Source organism: Lutra lutra, chromosome 14 (assembly GCF_902655055.1).
Source record: "Lutra lutra chromosome 14, mLutLut1.2, whole genome shotgun sequence".
Classification (NCBI taxonomy): Eukaryota; Metazoa; Chordata; class Mammalia; order Carnivora; family Mustelidae; genus Lutra; species Lutra lutra.
The window spans coordinates 10,012,312-10,030,551 of record NC_062291.1 but is presented as its reverse complement, the minus strand read 5'-3'; the positions used below and the strand labels follow the sequence as shown (position 1 = coordinate 10,030,551).

General features: G+C 37.2%; 1 protein-coding gene across 8 annotated transcripts in view; it reads right to left on the bottom strand.

The window, feature by feature from the left end:
* The window catches only part of RYR2 (ryanodine receptor 2), a 738,447-nt gene that overhangs the window by 374,361 nt on the left and 345,846 nt on the right, over window positions 1-18,240 (bottom strand). For 7 of the 8 annotated variants that reach the window (XM_047702071.1, XM_047702073.1, XM_047702075.1 and 4 more), the window contains 2 exons: window positions 6,843-6,917; window positions 1,150-1,306 (listed from right to left, as the gene is read on the bottom strand). In XM_047702071.1, coding sequence (XP_047558027.1) covers window positions 1,150-1,306; window positions 6,843-6,917 — 232 coding nt within the window. Of the gene's footprint in view, window positions 1-1,149; window positions 1,327-2,881; window positions 2,895-6,842; window positions 6,918-18,240 lie in introns of those variants that run through there. The other variant, XM_047702079.1, reaches the window with a different exon arrangement.

Below are 18,240 nucleotides of genomic sequence, written 5' to 3'. Positions count from 1 at the left end.
ATCTACAGAGACGAAGCGCAATTGACCACCAGACGTCCATGAAATACAGCATTCAGAGCTCTCTATGGGTCCACACAAGAAACAGAAACATGTGAGCCCTGTCTGAGCTCCAGCTCTCTAATCCCACCGTACAGAATAGGTATCTATACTGCCATCTCTCCCAGAGATCTCTGGGGAACTCAAGAGTGTGGACCATCTACCACCACTCTGCATACTGCAAAGCAGGAGAACTAACAGAAAGGCACTAGGGACGTGTACTCAGGCTACTGTCTTTTCACAGTTACTTCTGGACTCATCCAAGCTTCCTTTAGCTACAACAGGGACATCAGCTTTTGCAGCTCTGCGACAAAAGCTAATCAGTAATCCAGCTTCATTCCTACCATTCTACTCAAGTTCACATTCCTCATGAGATTAAGGACACAAGTATATAATTATGACCAAAATTAATACAATAGATGCTTGGCATCTGTCAATTCAACATGTGATTTTCGACTACTCCACAGACACCTCACTGTTCGAGACGTTTATTATTTTACTGAAGCCTGAGTGGGAATCCATTGCATCGTGGGGTTGGTAGGCTGGGCACCACGCAAGAGGTCCTGAGGGGACGAGCTGGGCTGGAGAACCAGTATTCCAACTTGACTTTGATGCATGTGTTTTTTCCTATTCTATTCATCATCTGGTTCAGAGGAATTCTAATTAGAGATCTAAAGGGTTTTTCTTAGAGGTTTTTTCCCCTACAAATGATTCAAAAGACCTAAGAAGAAAGGTCTGCATGTAAGAGGAGATATGTAAATGGGCCTCTGAGGTTCCGACATGCTTTACCAACATATCGTTATAGGACAACAGCATGAAGTTTGTGCTAAGTGTACCTGTCAAAGCCTAAGTAAACAGAAACGAGCTCGATGAATGTCTTATACGTAAGCAACCAAAGAACTATAAAGCAGGTGAGAACCTGGGCAGGTTTTAGTGGTTTAGGAAATGAGTTTTAAAGGAATGGATGGAAGAGATACTGGAAATTTAGAAATACATGTCAAAAAATGCCAAGAGCAATGATAGTCACATCCTTTCTCTTTCCATTTCTAACATCAAAAGAAATGTGGTGGGGACATAATTACAGGTAATCCAAAATTATATTTTCTGTCTTACCTTGGAAGACCGGAAGGTAAATGCCGTTGATTTTACATCAGCCTTTTCTTTGTCCATGAGCAGAAGGCTTTTGTCTTCCATGAGACTCAAGTATTTTCCTGTTGTGACATGGCGTAGTCGGAAAGGCTGTCCCCATCTTATGTGGCTTCCACTCCACCTAACAAACACAGTTAAGACCTGATCCAATAGCATCCACAATCACAGGAGAAAAAGCAATTAAGACGTACGTGTTGGGACAAGGAACTTTGCTTATCATAGATTGTCTCATTTAAAGTTCTCAAATACCTTGTGATGTTGGTGGTACGAATTTCACTCCACAAACAACAAAATGGTTATCCAGAATGACTAATAGTCTTACACAGCTAATAGTAAATTGAAGCAAAATTTAACTCAAAGACCTTGATTTTAAATATAATGCCACCCATACTATTTACTGTCCATGAAAAGATGACTAAGGACTTGTGGTCCAAGTTAACATCTAATCACTAGTCACAGATATGGAAATTATAAGGTTAAAGAACACTTTAGAATTTACTAGTAAAAACTCCTGTTGAATTTGCAGCCTTGAAAAACAGTGGTAATTCAGTCAATGCCAAATTATGATTGATTGGAACTCTATATATAAAGTATACATTTGCTTGAAACCTATTCTTATGCATTGAAATTTAATAATGTGGAACAATTGTATCATTCAAAACTGAACAACAAAAAGGACAAACCAAGAAAATGAGAATTCTAAAACAGTCAAGAGAGAAAAAAAGGAAAAAAATAAAATGCAAAAAACAACAAACAAATTAAGGTTGCAGGAAAAAGATAAAAAGACAAGTCATGATCATTAAAATCTGCTTTTTAAAATGACTTCCAGATAGGGGAGAAGAGAAAAATCAAGATACAGACCATCCTTGTTTTGTGCAGTGCTGTGTAAACTGAAAGTCACATGTGTATGAACCTTGTATGCACTATGGTACTGAAACATGGCTCTGATATCCACACCTTTCAGTTAGATCAGTTATGTGCAAAAGAAGGATGGCCTCTTAACACTGATAAGAATTATGCTGAAAATCAAATAAGTTTTTCAAAAGCTAAAAATGAATGAATAAAAAAAAATTTATCAGGCATATAAATTCAAAAGGAAATAGTGATGGTAAAGTTGATATTAAACAAATTAGAATTTAAGGTAAAAAGCATAAAAAGGATACAGTCAGGTATTTTATAAAGAGAAAAAACATACTCTAAAAAGAAGGCATGTCATGAAGCTTCACAGGGCAATGGAAAAGAGAAAATGAGACAAAAGAAAAAGATAATTAAATATAAAAACAATTCCAGTGGAAGCATTTATCACTATGTAATGAATCAAATAGACAAAAAAAATGAAAGTATGGAGAACTTTAGCATGATTTTATTAATTTGTAAGCTTGTTTTAATATAAGATGATTAAAAAGGTCATCAAAAAATATAGGGCCTTTTGTAGTCTACAAATTGAGAATACTTTTTTCAAATTCACCAATTTTAGTAAACTGTAAGTCATTTTATGCTGATTTCCTAACTTGGATTTTTCACTTTGAATATTAGCAGGGAAAACAAAGTGATACTGTAATGAGATCTTTATTACATGGATATGTTTATAGAGGCAATTAATTTGGACAAGTCCCCCAACTAAAGTAATAACTATGTGCCAATAAACCCTACTAATAAGACAGTATTGTTAAAAATGAAATTAAAATTTGCTTACCAGCAAGAGTATATTAAATCATTTCTAGTCTGGTAAAGGAAAAATCTTTGTTTATTCCCCTCTTATAAAATAAGTGTATTCTTTGCAGATGCTATGAAAAACACAATTATTTTTAATATTCACATTCATTATTTGAAGAACCATCTAAATATTTTTTTTTCTAAGTAATGACTCATCTTAATCATCATAAAAACAACTTCATTTTCAAAATAGTTCCAAATTTGGACCAAGCAATACTTTGTACCAGATTTTCTAGAGGGTATTCTGCATATGATGTACAAATCTACTTAATAGGGTGCATATTTACAAGCACACCTATCAAATCACCAAGAGAATCTGGCCAATTATCAGCAAAACACTGAAAAGTCTAAGTACATTTTCTTTAGTGTATAGCCATTCACATTAGCTAGCCACCAATGCTCATGGCCCAGAAGAAAAGAGGACAAGCCTAGGAGAATCAGAAGGCCGCAAATATTTAGTCAAAGCTGAAAACAGTACCAGTAACACAGAAATAGAAAGTAATTTCCTATGGTAACACAACAGAAAACTATTCCCTATGTATTACCTATATTCACTTGAAATGACCTCAAAGGATCAGGAAGTAATTTGGTCAGTTGTCATGATACATCCACTTTTGATTTTGTGGGTTCTTTGTAACATATAAGAAAGCGGAACTTGAAGCATACATAATGCATATTTTTACTTGCAATTATTATTCCTACTACAGAAACCAACATGTATTTTACTTACAATGTTCTAATAGCTTTACAATACTGGAATGTGTTTCCTATTATATTTAACTCCCAAAGTTAAAACTTACCTTATTAAAATGTTCATGATACTGAAAAATTTTTGACAGTATTAATTTTATTTGTAGGAGTATTTGATATAAAATACATAATTACTAGGCTGCATAAACTATATCAAATATATAGTTTGAGACCTGGTTGGAGGGAAAAAAAAAAACGAATATCCCAAATATTAAAGTATAAATATTGACCTTCGGGTATAAAATTCTGTTATAAACATAAGCAGAATGTTAGACTATCATCTCCTAAGTACAAAGAAAAACACGAGTATTTACATGGCCAATGCAAGTAAGAAGCTGTGTAAAGTCAATGTATTCTAATGTGTACATTTACAATGAAGTCAAAGTAGTTCAAAAATTCAACAGAACCTGAACCTGAAAAAACACTTAACATAATTACACTCATTACAAGTGAAACTCCTGCTTTTCTAGCACAGACAGGAAGATGAAATGGTGCAAATCAAGGGTCACGGAGTCCAACAGAAACATCTCTCTTTCCTCTGTTAGATGGTTGAAAAACTACGTGCTTTGCGAGCTGCTCTAAGTCCCCTGCTGTCATTTGGATTCTGAGGCAATCAGCAGACATGCCCCCTTTCACCTCTGACTGACCTGGAGATCAGTTTCTTTCTATATTCTCAGTACCCCCCCCCCCCCATTCAAGTGAAAACAGACCCCACAGTTGCCATTTCAAACTTCAAACAATAGGCAACAGTAGAGAAAAAGAATCCAGATCGCATCATGGAAGGATACGCAGAAGACCTAGATTTATGTAATTACAGTTCATCAAAAACAACGTTGACAACAAAAAGGAAGCCCTGCCTGGTTTTCAGGAGTTTGCATCCTTCTGGTTTTATTTTTTTTTTTTAAGATTTTATTTATATATTTGACAGACAGAGATCACAAGTAGGCAGAGAGGCAGGCAGAGAGAGAGAGGGAAGCAGGCTCCCCGCTAAGCAGAGAGCCTGATGAGGGGCTCGATCCCAGCACCTTGGGATCATGACCTGAGTTGAAGGCAGAGACTTTAACCCACTAAGCCACCAAGGGGCCCCAGGTTTTTTAATCCACAAAGTGAGACGTATTTAGGGCCTCCTTTGCTCAAAACAAACAAACAAATAAAAAAAAAAAAACCATTTCTTTAAGCACATAATCACGAAGGGGAGGGATATTTATAAATTTGAAAACACATCTGGAGTCTGTTTTCCAATGGTGGCAACATCTATCTCAGCTTCACTTTAACTATTTCTCTTTTTAAGCTGTCATTTTTATAAAACACAAGGTAAAGGAAATACCTGTACGTCTTTAAAATCCCTTTCCCTCAATTCTCTGAATCATTTATGAAGCACACAAAAGCTCTGAGTTCCCCTTACTTCATTTTATGAGGCCACCACTTCTTTTTCTACCTTCAGAGATGCATTTCCAGTAAAATTTTTCTTTCAAGTTCAATGTTTACCAAAAATTTTAGTACTTAGGTAATTTCATCAGTTATGTATTTAGAAGGAAGAATTTATTATCAGCTAATTAACAATTAATGGGGTTAAAATAGAAGAACTTTTTAAAGTTACAGACTTACTATCGCCAGAAATGTAAAAATATTTACATACATATTTTTGTTGCTTAAGTGTATGCTAGAGTGAGCAAAAACAGTCTTTCAATCATAAAAAAAAATGATTTGGAATAAAGAACTCAGTCATGGGAGAGTAACAAATATCATGACAATGAGAAAGAGTATATAATTTCTACTGTTAAGGTAGACTATGTTCAAGTATTTTTAAATAAAGATGGGTATTAAATCATAGCAGTATTTAGAGTTAATGAGATACTTTTAAAAGAGTGGTATGCTATTTCATTTTAAAATATCATTTCCAGGACACCTGGGTGGCCCAGTTGGTTAAGCGACTGCCTTCCACTCAGGTCATGATCCTGGATTCCTGGAATCAAGTCCCGCATCAGGCTCCCAGCTCCATGGGGAGTCTAATTCTCCCTCTGACCTTCTCCCCTCACATGCTCTCTCTTTCTCTCTCTCAAATAAATAAAATCTTTTAAAAAAAATCACTTCCAATAATACCCCATAAATTATATTCTATGCATCTATTTAAACTGATAATGAAAAAAAAAACTATAATGAAAAATGTAAATGTCAAAACCTTACAATGTTCAAGGATGCACCTTTCAAATTGTTTCAAAACTAATGTATGGGATATATAAGCAAGAACAACTAAACTACTTTAATCATCATTAAATAAGAATTAATCTCAAAATAGTAGGCCTTACAAAGATAACTATTCTATACTAAGATAGTTCCCTATAGCCATTCATGGAAACTATAACTTTAAATCATTAATTTCCTAAAAGTGTAATGTAATTGGGAACAAATACACTAAAAAGTTATTGCTCTGTAGGCAAAGGAATGAACCTTCCAATCAACAACAAAAAAATCTGACTAATATTTTAATTCTAATGAAAATAATTCAAAATGACACCTTTATCATCATTGCATTTATCTACAGGAACTAAAAGTCAACCTCTGAACAACTTTTTGAAGCCACCAAAAAGGGGAAAAAAAAGAATATGAATATATATGTATTTGTTTGTATAATGAACAAATACACAGTGACTTTGTATTGCAATCCAGATTTCTTACTCAGCTATCAAGGTATTCGTAAATAAGGATAGTGACTGCCAGTAACGACCCTTGTACTCTTTCTTGTTCATGTTCAACTTTCTTGTTTACATGGCCCTTTAGACTGTTAAACCCAGACAATGTCACACCTGAAATGTAAAACAGACTTGCAAACCATTTGTCCTGTTTCCAAACCTTACATCACTTTGTCCTAGAAGCACCTTCTGCTAGGAGATGCACAGACAGGGATGAGAGGACGTCACCCAAACAAATCAGGCTAAAGACAAGAGCAGATCATATAGAATTATAGAATTACTACATACCGCCTGGTGAATTTAGGCTAAAGAAAGCAAAATAAATGTAGGAAGAAGGGCAAGAGGAGAGAAACTCTCCAGCACTTTCTCATTTGCTTGTTCCATTTGCTTGTTTGCTGTAGTTGTTCGCATGAGCTTTCGCATAAAAGCTCAAGTCCACAGCACTGGAAGTATTTTGTACACTTGAAGCACTCAGCTCTATTCACAAATTCTACTTACGCAACTCTTAGTGTCTCCAGTCTCCACAGGGAACGTGCATGAACAGATACAGCACCACCTTCATAGTGAACAGTTCTGGTTAAAAAAAAGAAAAAAAATAAGCCCGATTTTAACACGCGTCATTCTTGGACTCTATTTTCTCAAGCCAATTACAAGAGAAAAGCAAATGGAAAGCCTTTAGATAAAGTTATACTTTCTGGCATGAGACAGTATAGCTGGAAATAAAAATAACAGAAATAATGGTAACAGTGATCAATGTAAGTTTGTCCTGAATAAACTCTTAATTTAAATGTATTCTCTCATCATTTTCTCCCTCCACTTCCATTCATTCCCTATGCCTCTCTGCTGCCCACCTCTTTCCCTGTCTGCCTCTCCCTCCCTCTCTCCCACTAAATACATTCAATTGACTTATTTAAATTAGGTCCATTAAAGTACTCAGCTATGAATTTACATATAGTTTAATACCTTATTACTTCAACGTACACATATAATTATTTGTGGTTCTAAATTCTGTTCTAGATATATGAACACTAAAGAAATATAAGAACATATTAATTTTAGTGCTTTATTATAACAATCTGCAAAATGATGGCAGAAAAGTATAAGGACCACCCAAAATATAAACATCAACAAAATAAGGTACACAAGAAGAGAAATAACTTTGAATGAGCATCACACATACACAAATTCCAAAGCTCTCATTATGATAATTTGTTAATACGGTAGAAGTAATGCTAAGTAATTTATACAGATTATCCAAACTCAACTCTATGCCAACCCACTGAGATGGTTTTAAGAAAACCAATGCTTGTGCATACTCCCTGTTTCCTCCCTGAGACTCACTGTCTCTGCCTCTACTGGATCTCTTTCATCATGCAAACACACATAACCTTATCCTAACTCAAACATAATTAACACACTTGACCATATTCTCCTTTCCTGCTCACCCCCTTAATGTTCCTCATGATCACACTCTCTTCTCTGTGCATTCCAGTCTTGCTTTCAGACCCACTTCTCCAATGAAACGTATTTGCTAATGCCATCAAATGACATTCGTGTTCCAAATTCAATGGACTGTTGTTGGTTTTTTTGTTTTACACTGTGGAAACACCTATTGTCCTGACAGTTTTTCTAACACCATTCTCCCTCACCTGCTTTTCCTCTCACATGCTTAGATATTCCTTCTCATTGTTTTTATTATGGAATTTTTCAAAGATAAACAAAAGTATAGAGATTATTATAATAAAACTTCATATACCCAGCACACAGTGTCAACAACGATCAACACAGGGCCAATTTTGTTCTACCTATAACCTCCAGTTACCCCTCCACATACAATTCCAAAAAAATACATACACATAAAATTCACTTCTGTGAAATATCATATTTTACATTCAAATTTTCCATTTTCTCAAAACTATTTTGTTTTTCTGTTGCTCTTTCAAATCAAGATCCAAACAAGATACACAAATCTGCTAAGTAGCTTAAATTTCTTTTAAGAAAAGTTCTCCCGTCTCTTTTCCTTGTTGGCATTATTTCTTGATAAAAATCTGTATCATTGGTCTTGGAGTTTCCACATTCTGGATTTTGCTAATGACATCCTCATAGTCGTTTTTAGAATGTACCTCTACATGGTATTTAGACTTCTAGATCTAGTGTTTTACACTCCTTACTACATCACATCCAAAGGTAATAATGACACTTCTCCATTTTTTTATATTAAAATTGATCAGTAGGTTCAGAATCTCTGTGACCCATCCATTATAAGAGTTTTATGTGTACCAACGAACAACGCCATAGTGGTGGTTTTCAGTCACATCTGCAGATGTAATTACATGGGTAGATTTTTAGAATGTGATGCCATGCCCTCACCAATGGCCAATTAAGCTACATCTGAGGTCAGATTTTTTTTTAAAAGCTCTCCAAATGGTGGTTGTGAGAAAGTCATGTTGAGAAATCACAGTTCAGATCAATTTCTAAAAGCAGCACTATTGGTATTTTGGGCCAGATAATTCTTTGCTTTGGGTGACTGTCCAGTGCCCTGATCCCTGGGCCCTACCAACCAAATGCCAGCAGCAGCTGTGTCCTCCACCACCACCCCCCCCAGTTGTGATAACAAGAACTGTTCCAAGATGTTACCAGATGTCTTCTTGGGGAGAAAACCAACCCTGGTACAGATTAGTGGCTTTCAGTCTTTAGTGAGTATCAGAATTATCTTACAGGCTTTTAAAAATATGTATTGCTGGATACCCCCTGCCCCCAAGTTCCTAATTCAGTAGATCTAGAGTAAGGCTAAAAATCTATATTCCTAATAAGTTCCCAAGTGACCTTGGTGCAACTGGTCCACATTCTGAGAACCACTGGACTAGAATGTTATTTTATTAGGACACTGATTCTTAAGACATGGTTGTATATTAGAATCGCCTGGAAAGCTTTGAAAACTCCAATGCACAAATAATTCTTAGACAAATTAAATTAGAATCTCTGGGTATATACTTAAAAAAATGACAAAATATAGAGGTATATGTGTGTGCATACAGACATAGATAGATACATAGATTTTTAAATCAATCAGACTTTCATAAAGATCTTGTATGGGGCCACAAAGAAAATTTCATCAGATACTTTTAAACCTAAAGCTATTTACTCATATTTTCTAATTATAACCAATAACACCTAGAAATAAATACTAAAAAGGGTTTTATAATTTAAGAATTTGGAAAACTCAGAAACTCTTGTAAATAATTCATGGGTCAAAGAGGAAATAGAAACCATACCATATCTAAAAGTAACGAGGACAAGAATATTTCATATCAAATCTAGGATTCACAGGAAAACTTTGAAAAATTTAGGACTGAAATCCCTTAATTATTAAAGAAGTAATGAAAACAAAACTTGAAGTTGTCTGAAGAGAATAAACAGAGAACGAAATAAACCACAGAAAAGAAAAAGAAGGAATTCTATGATGTATTAAGGTAAGTAAAGTCCAAGACTGTAAATGATACACATTTTATGTACAATATAAATAAACCTATGGCATATATGTATGTAGACACACAGACATATTCTCTATATGAACATGGAGAAAGCTGGTGAATAATGAACACCAAGCTGGTAATACTAATTACATAATAAAAGTTCTGTAGGAGCTAAGCTTGGGAATTAAATGGACTCAAAGATACAAACAGCATGAAAAATGTTTACATAATATTTATGTAATATTTCTTTTATTTTCAATTACCCTTCAAATGTTTTATTCTTCCACTACTTTTCTTTTATTAGCTGAATTTAACAATGCTCTTGAATTTTTTTGTTTATGTAGAAATCTAATGATATTTTAACTTAGGAGGAAACTAGTATTTAAAACACAAATATAAAGTCAAGGGAAATTGGATCCTCCTTCCTACCTGACATATTTTTAGCTTTATCTGGTTGGCTTCTTCAATATTTGCCTCCTCAATGCACTTCCTGCCTTGAATTATTTGATTATTTCTTTTTATTCTCTTAAATGTTCCACTGGCGGTGTAGAAAATCTGACGACTTACTCATCTTTGTTGCCAACTGAGAAAAGCTTTCCCATTACACAGAGCCCCCCCAGATAATGGCATGACACTGGTTGTCTAATCAATTATGCATAGGCGATTTCAGACCGAAAACTGGCCTCCTGATATCCAGATCCTAAATACGATAAAAATCAGTCCATCATAAGCGACACTAAGGGCATTTAAACTTATTTAGAAATTGGTCCCCCCTGGACAGATACACCTGCTCTCTGAAGGGATCATCCCTTTTCCCTGCAATGTGCCCAAAGTATCCAATCAGAATCCAGGAAAACAACAGTTTTAAAGACCCCCAAATTTACCAAATGGCTTTAGAGGCCCTATTTAAACCCATATAACTAAATGATCAACATCATAGCAAGTGCTTTTGTCAACAGAAGACGAAGGGAGAAAGATTCTCTAAGGAATCGAACAGACCCAGAGCAACAACTCCTTTGGAGCTCAGCATCCCAGGAGATTTCAGTGCAAACTGTAGCAATGTCGTCAAAATTTAAGGCAACGTCAAGGTTATGAAACACAAGGGTACTATGCAGCTCTCTGTTCACTCCAAGATTACTTTTGCCATGAACCACAACGACATTATCACTACTAAGAAAAAGATGTGTTAAGATAACTGGCCATTGATATCATTGATAGAATTTTTTTTCAAAGAATTTCCCACTTCATGAATTAGAAAAACTCAAAATCACTGTAATTTCACTATGAATTTTTTAAGTACACGCACCTAATAACCAACAGTGTGTGTCTTATTCAACAATACTTAGAAAAATTCCAGGCTTCAGGTTCTAAGTTATGCCTACATAACACATTATCTCCCCATATAATACGCTTCATTAAGGTGCCCCTATTTCAGGCTGATCACATTGAATGGCCCGAAGAGGCCCTTTCAGGTTATTCTTTTTAATAAGTATAATTTCTAGGGCGCCTGGGTGGCTCAGTGGGTTAAGCCGCTGCCTTCGGCTCAGGTCATGATCTCAGGGTCCTGGGATCGAGGCCCACATCGGGCTCTCTGCTCAGCAGGGAGCCTGCTTTCCTCTCTCTCTCTCTCTCTCTCTCTGCCTGCCTCTCTGTCTACTTGTGATCTCTCTCTGTCAAATAAATAAATAAAATCTTTAAAAAATAAAAAAAAAAATAAAAAAATAAGTATAATTTCTTCCTATTATGTCATCAATTCCACTTCTCCTAAGTATTATAATGTTGTCCACTGAAATAGTAGTGAGCTACTTCTGCATTTTTGGTTTATAAAATACAATTTCGATCTAATCTCAATTGTCGAACCACTTATTTTTCAGTAGAAAGCAGGCATTTTGACAGCCAGGATAGGTCATCTTCAGAATCCGAGGCCCGGAAGAAACAAGATTAGTATAGTAATAAAAGCACAGTCATGAGAAGCTCTTCAGAGCATGACAGTTGGCATCCATTGGTATGTATTTTTAAGAATTTTATAAGATACACAATTCCCATTAGTGGACTTCCACACAGAATCATAAAACATGGTTAATGAAAGACTCACCCTGGAGAAAACTACTTCTGTTCACTTTATGAATGTTGTCACAGGCCGCTGTCATTAGATGGCCTCACAATTCTTAGCTCACACCCAGGACAAGGCACCAAGAAGTGGACAAATCACCCTCAAAGCTTGATTGTGACTAGCTTTCGGAACATGTCACTTTGTCATATGAATTTGTGCGAATTAACTGAATTCCTCCAGGCCTCATTTTTTTCACACACATAAAATGAAGCTGATGGTCACAGGGTTACTGTGAGGAAGAAATGGAAGCTATAACCCATGGAGACCTCTCAAAAATGTCCTCACACAGCAAATGGGGCTCTGAGGGTGTGGAGGAGGAGGAGGAACAGGAGGAGGAGGAAGAGGGGCAGGAGGATGGTGACACGCTCAATCTTCCCAAATACAGAGTTAAAGACCCAAAACTGTGTGTTGAATTGAACAGATGGTAGGTAGTACCGTATACCTGTTTACATACAAAGATAGAGGAAGTCCTAAATTATAAAATTGCTTAGGACAACCTAAGAAGGAAATAAAGCCATAATTTACATGACCTCCTTGCTAGATTCTTCTACTGCACAATCGTGTGGTTCTAGCATTCTTTTACAGCCATGATCTACATAACTCCTTTTGCTTCTGCTAGTTCTATGCATCAAATAAAGTGATTCTTCATTTTGTACCTTTGGGGTCTCAAAATTCACATAAAAGTCAATCTGACTTTTCTTGGCATCTACTGCAGGACACTAGAGGAAACTCAAATTCTGAAAAGAATATACACATAGATTAAAAGGATAATTTTTTTTATCCTAGCCACCTTCTCCCTCTCACAAAGACCTACTTCTGAAGGCACCCTGGGTGCTTTCGGCTCCTAGCAGAGAACTGCCCCATGTCTCCAGGACTGTTGGGGCTGACAGGGCACCCAAGACTTTCACTGCCACTATGAAAAGGAGTTCTAGAACATGACCTGGCAAACTCTTCTCTAAAGGTCTAGTAAATACTTTACTTTAGGTTGAATGGGCCATATATATTTTTTCATACTACTTAACTCTGAAAACATATTAATGGACAGTATGTGAAGAAATATGCATGTCTGTGTTCCAATAAAACTTTATTTAGAAAAACAGGCAGTAGGCTGGATTTGACCCACACACCACAGTTTGCAAATCCTGGTCTAAAAGATCCTGCCCACATTACTGGTAATTTAAATCTCAGAATCAGCTAGATGAAATCTGAGGTCTAGACTTTTTCATAACTATATTAGTCAGGGCTCTTCAGAGAAAGAGAACTAACAGGATATAGACAACTTTTTTTTCTTTTTTAAGATTTTATTTATTTGGAAAAGAGAGAGCACAAGTTGGTGGGGGGCAGAGGGAAAGAGAAAAGCAGACTCCCCGCTGAGCAGGGAGCCCAACATGGGGCTCAATCCCAGGACCCCAGGATCATGACCTGAGTTGAAGGCAGATGTCTACCCACTGAGCCACCCAGGTGCCCTGAGCATTTTCAATATCTACTTGTTTCTTTCCTCTTGCTATCCTCATTCCTAAAGAGGTATCACCCAGGAATTATTCATTTTCTATTATGTAACAACTGACCATTGACTTATTAGTTGGAAACAATACCCATTTATCATCCTATAACCTGTAGGTTAGAAGTCTGGTTGTGGCATAGTTGGGTTTCCTGATCGGATCTCACAGGCTGAAATCAAAATGTTGCTTGGGGCTGTGTTCTTCCTGGAGCCCAGAGTATTCTCTTAAATTCAGTGATGGCTGGCAGAAGTCAGTTGTTTGCAGCCATATGGTCCCTGTTTTCTTGCCAGCTGTCACATAGGGACCTCTTTCAACAACTAAAGGTTGCCCTCAGATCCTGGCCACGTGGGCCCCTCCATAGACTCTCTCACAACATGGCAGCTTACCACTTCAAGGTTCACAGGAGAATTTTTTTCACACTTTGAATCTCTGAATTCAGCAGGCTCAGTCTCTTCCATTAATGGCTCACCTGATTATGTCAAGCCTACAAAGGAAAATCTTCCTTTTGATTAACTCAAGGTCAGCAGACTGGAAAACTTAATTGCAACAACTTTCCAACTTTGTTATATAATGTTACCTAATTGTGGGAGTAAAATCCACCATAATCATAATCCCATCACACACAAAAAAGAGGGAATTATACAGACCTTGTAGAGTAGGAGGCAAGAATCTTGGGGGCTCAAGTCAATCTTCTACTCTCTATTTGTCCTACTCCTTCTAAACTTTCCTTTCTTCTGAATTAAGTATTTTTTCATATTATCTTTCTGCTTTCCTCTTTAATATTTTATATCCTTTTACTATATTTTAACTGATTAATATAAAGATTATGTGTGCTTGGTTATTAAAATATGATGTAATTACTAATTTTACCACTTCTCAGGCAACACAGAACTGTCATTCAGTTCAACTTATTCTCCTCCTGACTCATGTGCTGCTCTTAAAATGAATTTTGTTCTCCATAGTTTTTATTTTTCTATAGTTTTTAAAAACCAAGATTTACAACTGCTATCATCATTTTACTTAATCAAGTCTTTACAAGTTCTCCTCATATTTGCCTTCCTCCTGCTCTTTTCTCCCCTTTATCTCCAAAAATTATAACTGAGAACATTTTCTTCTACTTGAAGAACACTCTTTAATATTTCCACAATTTGCTACAAGATTGCTGGTAATAAAATTCCTCAGCTTTGTCTTTGGAAAATTGCCATTTTAAGGGGAGCCTGGGTGGCTCAGTCAGTTAGGCGTCTGCCTTTCACTCAGGTCATGATCCCAGGTCCTGGGATTGAGCCCCATGTTGGGCTCCCCATTCAACAAGGAGTCTGCTTCTCCCTCCATCCCTCCCATTCCTGCTCATGATCTCTCAATCTCTAGATCTCTCTCTCTCAAATAAATAAAATCTGTTTTTTTTTTTAAGTCATTTCAGTAGACAAAATGGTCATCAGGCTGGCAGTTATTTTCTTTAAGCACTTTAAAGTTTATATCTCATGTCTCCAATTGTTTCTTAGACAAAGTAAGATGTAAATCTTACTATTGTCACTTTTAAGGTTCTATACGTTTGTTTTTTTGCTATGTTTTACTATATATTCTTTTGCTATATTTTTAAGTGTTCTGTTTTGTGTTTTGTGTTTGTAGTTTTACTCTCATGGTCTTAAGTATCCTTTCTGTCCATCTTAGGATTCACAGTCCTTAAATCTGTATCTTTTTTTTTTAAGATTTTATTTATTTATTTGACAGACAGAGATCACAAGTAGGCAGAGAGGCAGGCAGAGAGAGGTGGAGGCAGGCTCTCCGCTGAGCAGAGAGCCCTATGTGGGGCTCGATTCCAGGACCCTGGGATCATGACCTGAGCTGAAGGCAGAGGCTTAACCCTCTGAGCCACCCAGGCGCCCCAAATCTGTATCTTAATACACCTAGTCAATTGTGCAGAATCCTTAAGCAGTTGTATTAAACATTGCCTGTGTTCTGGTGTATTTGCAAGCTTTCTTGTTTTTGCTCTCTCTCCTTCTCTCACTGCTCCCTTCCCTTCTTCATCTTTTTATTTGGGAGCTCCAATTACATGTGTGATGAAACATTCATCATTCCCCATATATCTTCTTATTCTCTCTTCTATATTTTCCAATCTCTCTTTTTTTTTTTTTAAAGATTTTATTTATTTATTTGACAGACAGATCACAAGTAGGCAGAGAGGCAGGCAGAGAGAAAGGAAGGGAAGCAGGCTCCCCGCTGAGCAGACAGCCCGATGTGGGGCTCGATCCCAGGACCCTGGGATCATGACCTGAGCCGAAGGCAGTGGCTTTAACCCACTGAGCCACCCAGGCGCCCCTCCAATCTCTCTCTTTTTTTTTTAAGATTTTATTTATTTGACAGGGACAGATCACAAGTAGGCAGAGAGACAGGCAGAGAGAGAGAGAGAGAGGGAAGCAGGCTCCCTGCTGAGCAGAGAGCCTGATGCGGGACCCGATCCCAGGACCCTGAGATCATGACCTGAGCCGAAGGCAGCGGCTTAACCCACTGAGTCACCCAGGTGTCTCTTAACCAGCAGTGTTGCAGTCTGAATTCTTCTGACCTAATCTCCAGTTCACTAATTCTCTTTTCAGCTACTTCTAAGCTGATGTTGAATTAACTGAGTTTCTAATATCAGTTATTTTAATCTTCAGTTTCATTTTAGGAATGCCTACAAGATCCCTTTTTATAGCTTTCAATTCACTACTAAATTCTCTACTAAATTTCTCTACTAAATTTCTTCATCTTCTAACTCTTAGGTCATAATAATCACAAGTATTTTAAATTCTATTTGTGGTAATTCTATTATCTGTGTATCCATGACCTGTGTGACTTCTTCTATCATGTGTTTGCTGTTGCTCCTTGGTCAACTCCTATCTTACATGCCTGTGTTGTATAACAAACAAATTGGCTGACCAATGTCCCTGCTTCTTGGGAGGGAGACTCAAGTTTCCACATGAAAGCAGGGGCTTTGGTTTTCAGGAACCCCCTGGATCACAACTCAATTTCAACTAATGAGTTCACTCATGTCAGCCCAAGATGGCTTCAACATGGGGGTTGGCCATGCTAGAAAGACCAGTGATGACTAGAAGGTTGGAAGTTTGATGCAGCCTGACCTCCGGGGAGGGGCAAGTGCTGAGACTAAGTTCAGTCATGCAGTTGAATATGTAATCAATCATTCCTACATAATAAAACCACAATAAAAACACTGTAAAACCAAAGCCCAGCTGAGTTCCCTGAATGGTGGACACAGCGATTTAATGTATCCTGGTCCACAGGGAGAGGGTAGAGAAGCTCTGTATTCATTCCCTCCCAGAATTCACCTGATACAACTCTTCATCTGACTGGTCTGATTTGTAAGCTTTATAATAAAACTGAAATCATAATTATAGCACTGTCCTGAGCTCCTGAATCCAAAGAGATTGGGGAACACCCAAATTTGTAGCCAGTTGGTAAGAAGCACAGATGGTCTGAGAATCCCACACCCAACTTGAAGCTAGAGTCTGAGATAAGGGCAGTTTTGTAGAGACTTAAGTCCTTAACTTGTATAATCTGGTAACTCTGGGTAGTTAGTGCCAGAATTTCACTCTCCTATACCAATTGGGGTTGAAACAGAAGAGCTCATTTAATCTTGACTATCACACATCATATATAGAAAATTATAGAGATCATTTGAGTTCTAGGTCCTATTTTCTCCCAAAAGATATACTTTTTTGCTTCTGGCAGGTACAGTGGCCAAAGGTCACAAGCAATCTCACATCATCTTAACCCAAACAGCTACTAGTATTATTTAAGGCCGAGTCTGAATACTTGTGAGGGCTGGTTTATTTCTGGCTCACCATTGCTTCAAGGGAAAAGCTCTTGGAAAGTGCCTTTCCTCTGGGGGGTCCTGTATCAGCTTTGATCCACTTCCACTCTGATTCTTACCACAGCCCTGCCCACTTCCCTGCTCCTCGGCCACCGCAACCCCTTAGAGAGAAAAGGCTGCTCCAAATGTTAAACTCAATTCTCTGGTCTCCTTGTATTTTGGGAAATTGGCCCCATGTATTTTCACTGTTTGTTTGTTTGTTTTGATTTTGGTTTTTTGGGGTTTTTTTTTTTTGCTCCCCATTATCTTCAAACAGATTTTAGGGGGTGGTTTACCTATTTTAGTTTTTCTCAGGGGTACAATGGTTTGAAATAACCTATCTACTATTATTATCAAAATCACTTTTTAGAATTATCTTTAAGGTGATCATCATCAGCTTAGAAGTAGCTGGAAAGAGAATTAGTGAACTGGAGATTAGGTCAGAAGAATTCAGACAAATACTGGTGGTTAAGAGATTGGGAAATATAATATAGAAGAGAGAATAAGAAAATATAGGGGGAATGATGAATATTCTATCACACATGATAGATGTGTGATCTATCACACAAGATAGATAACTGGGTAGCTCAGTTGGTTGGGCATCCAACTCTTGGCTCCGACTCAGGTCATGACCTCAGGGTTGTGAGATCACACCCTGCTTTGGGCTCCGAGCTCAGCTGTTTTTTGGTTTTTGATTCTTTTTTTTTTTTAAAGATTTTATTTATTTATTTGAGAGAGAGACAGTGAGAGAGAGCATGAGCGAGGAGAAGGTCAGAGAGAGAAGCAGACCCCCCACGTAGCCGGGAGCCCGATGCGGGACTCGATCCCGGGACTCCAGGATCATGACCTGAGCCGAAGGCAGTCGTCCAACCAACTGAGCCACCCAGGCGTCCCGGTTTTTGATGTTTTTTTGTACTTTTGTTTTGTTTTGTTTATTTGTGTTTGCCTATGGGCATCC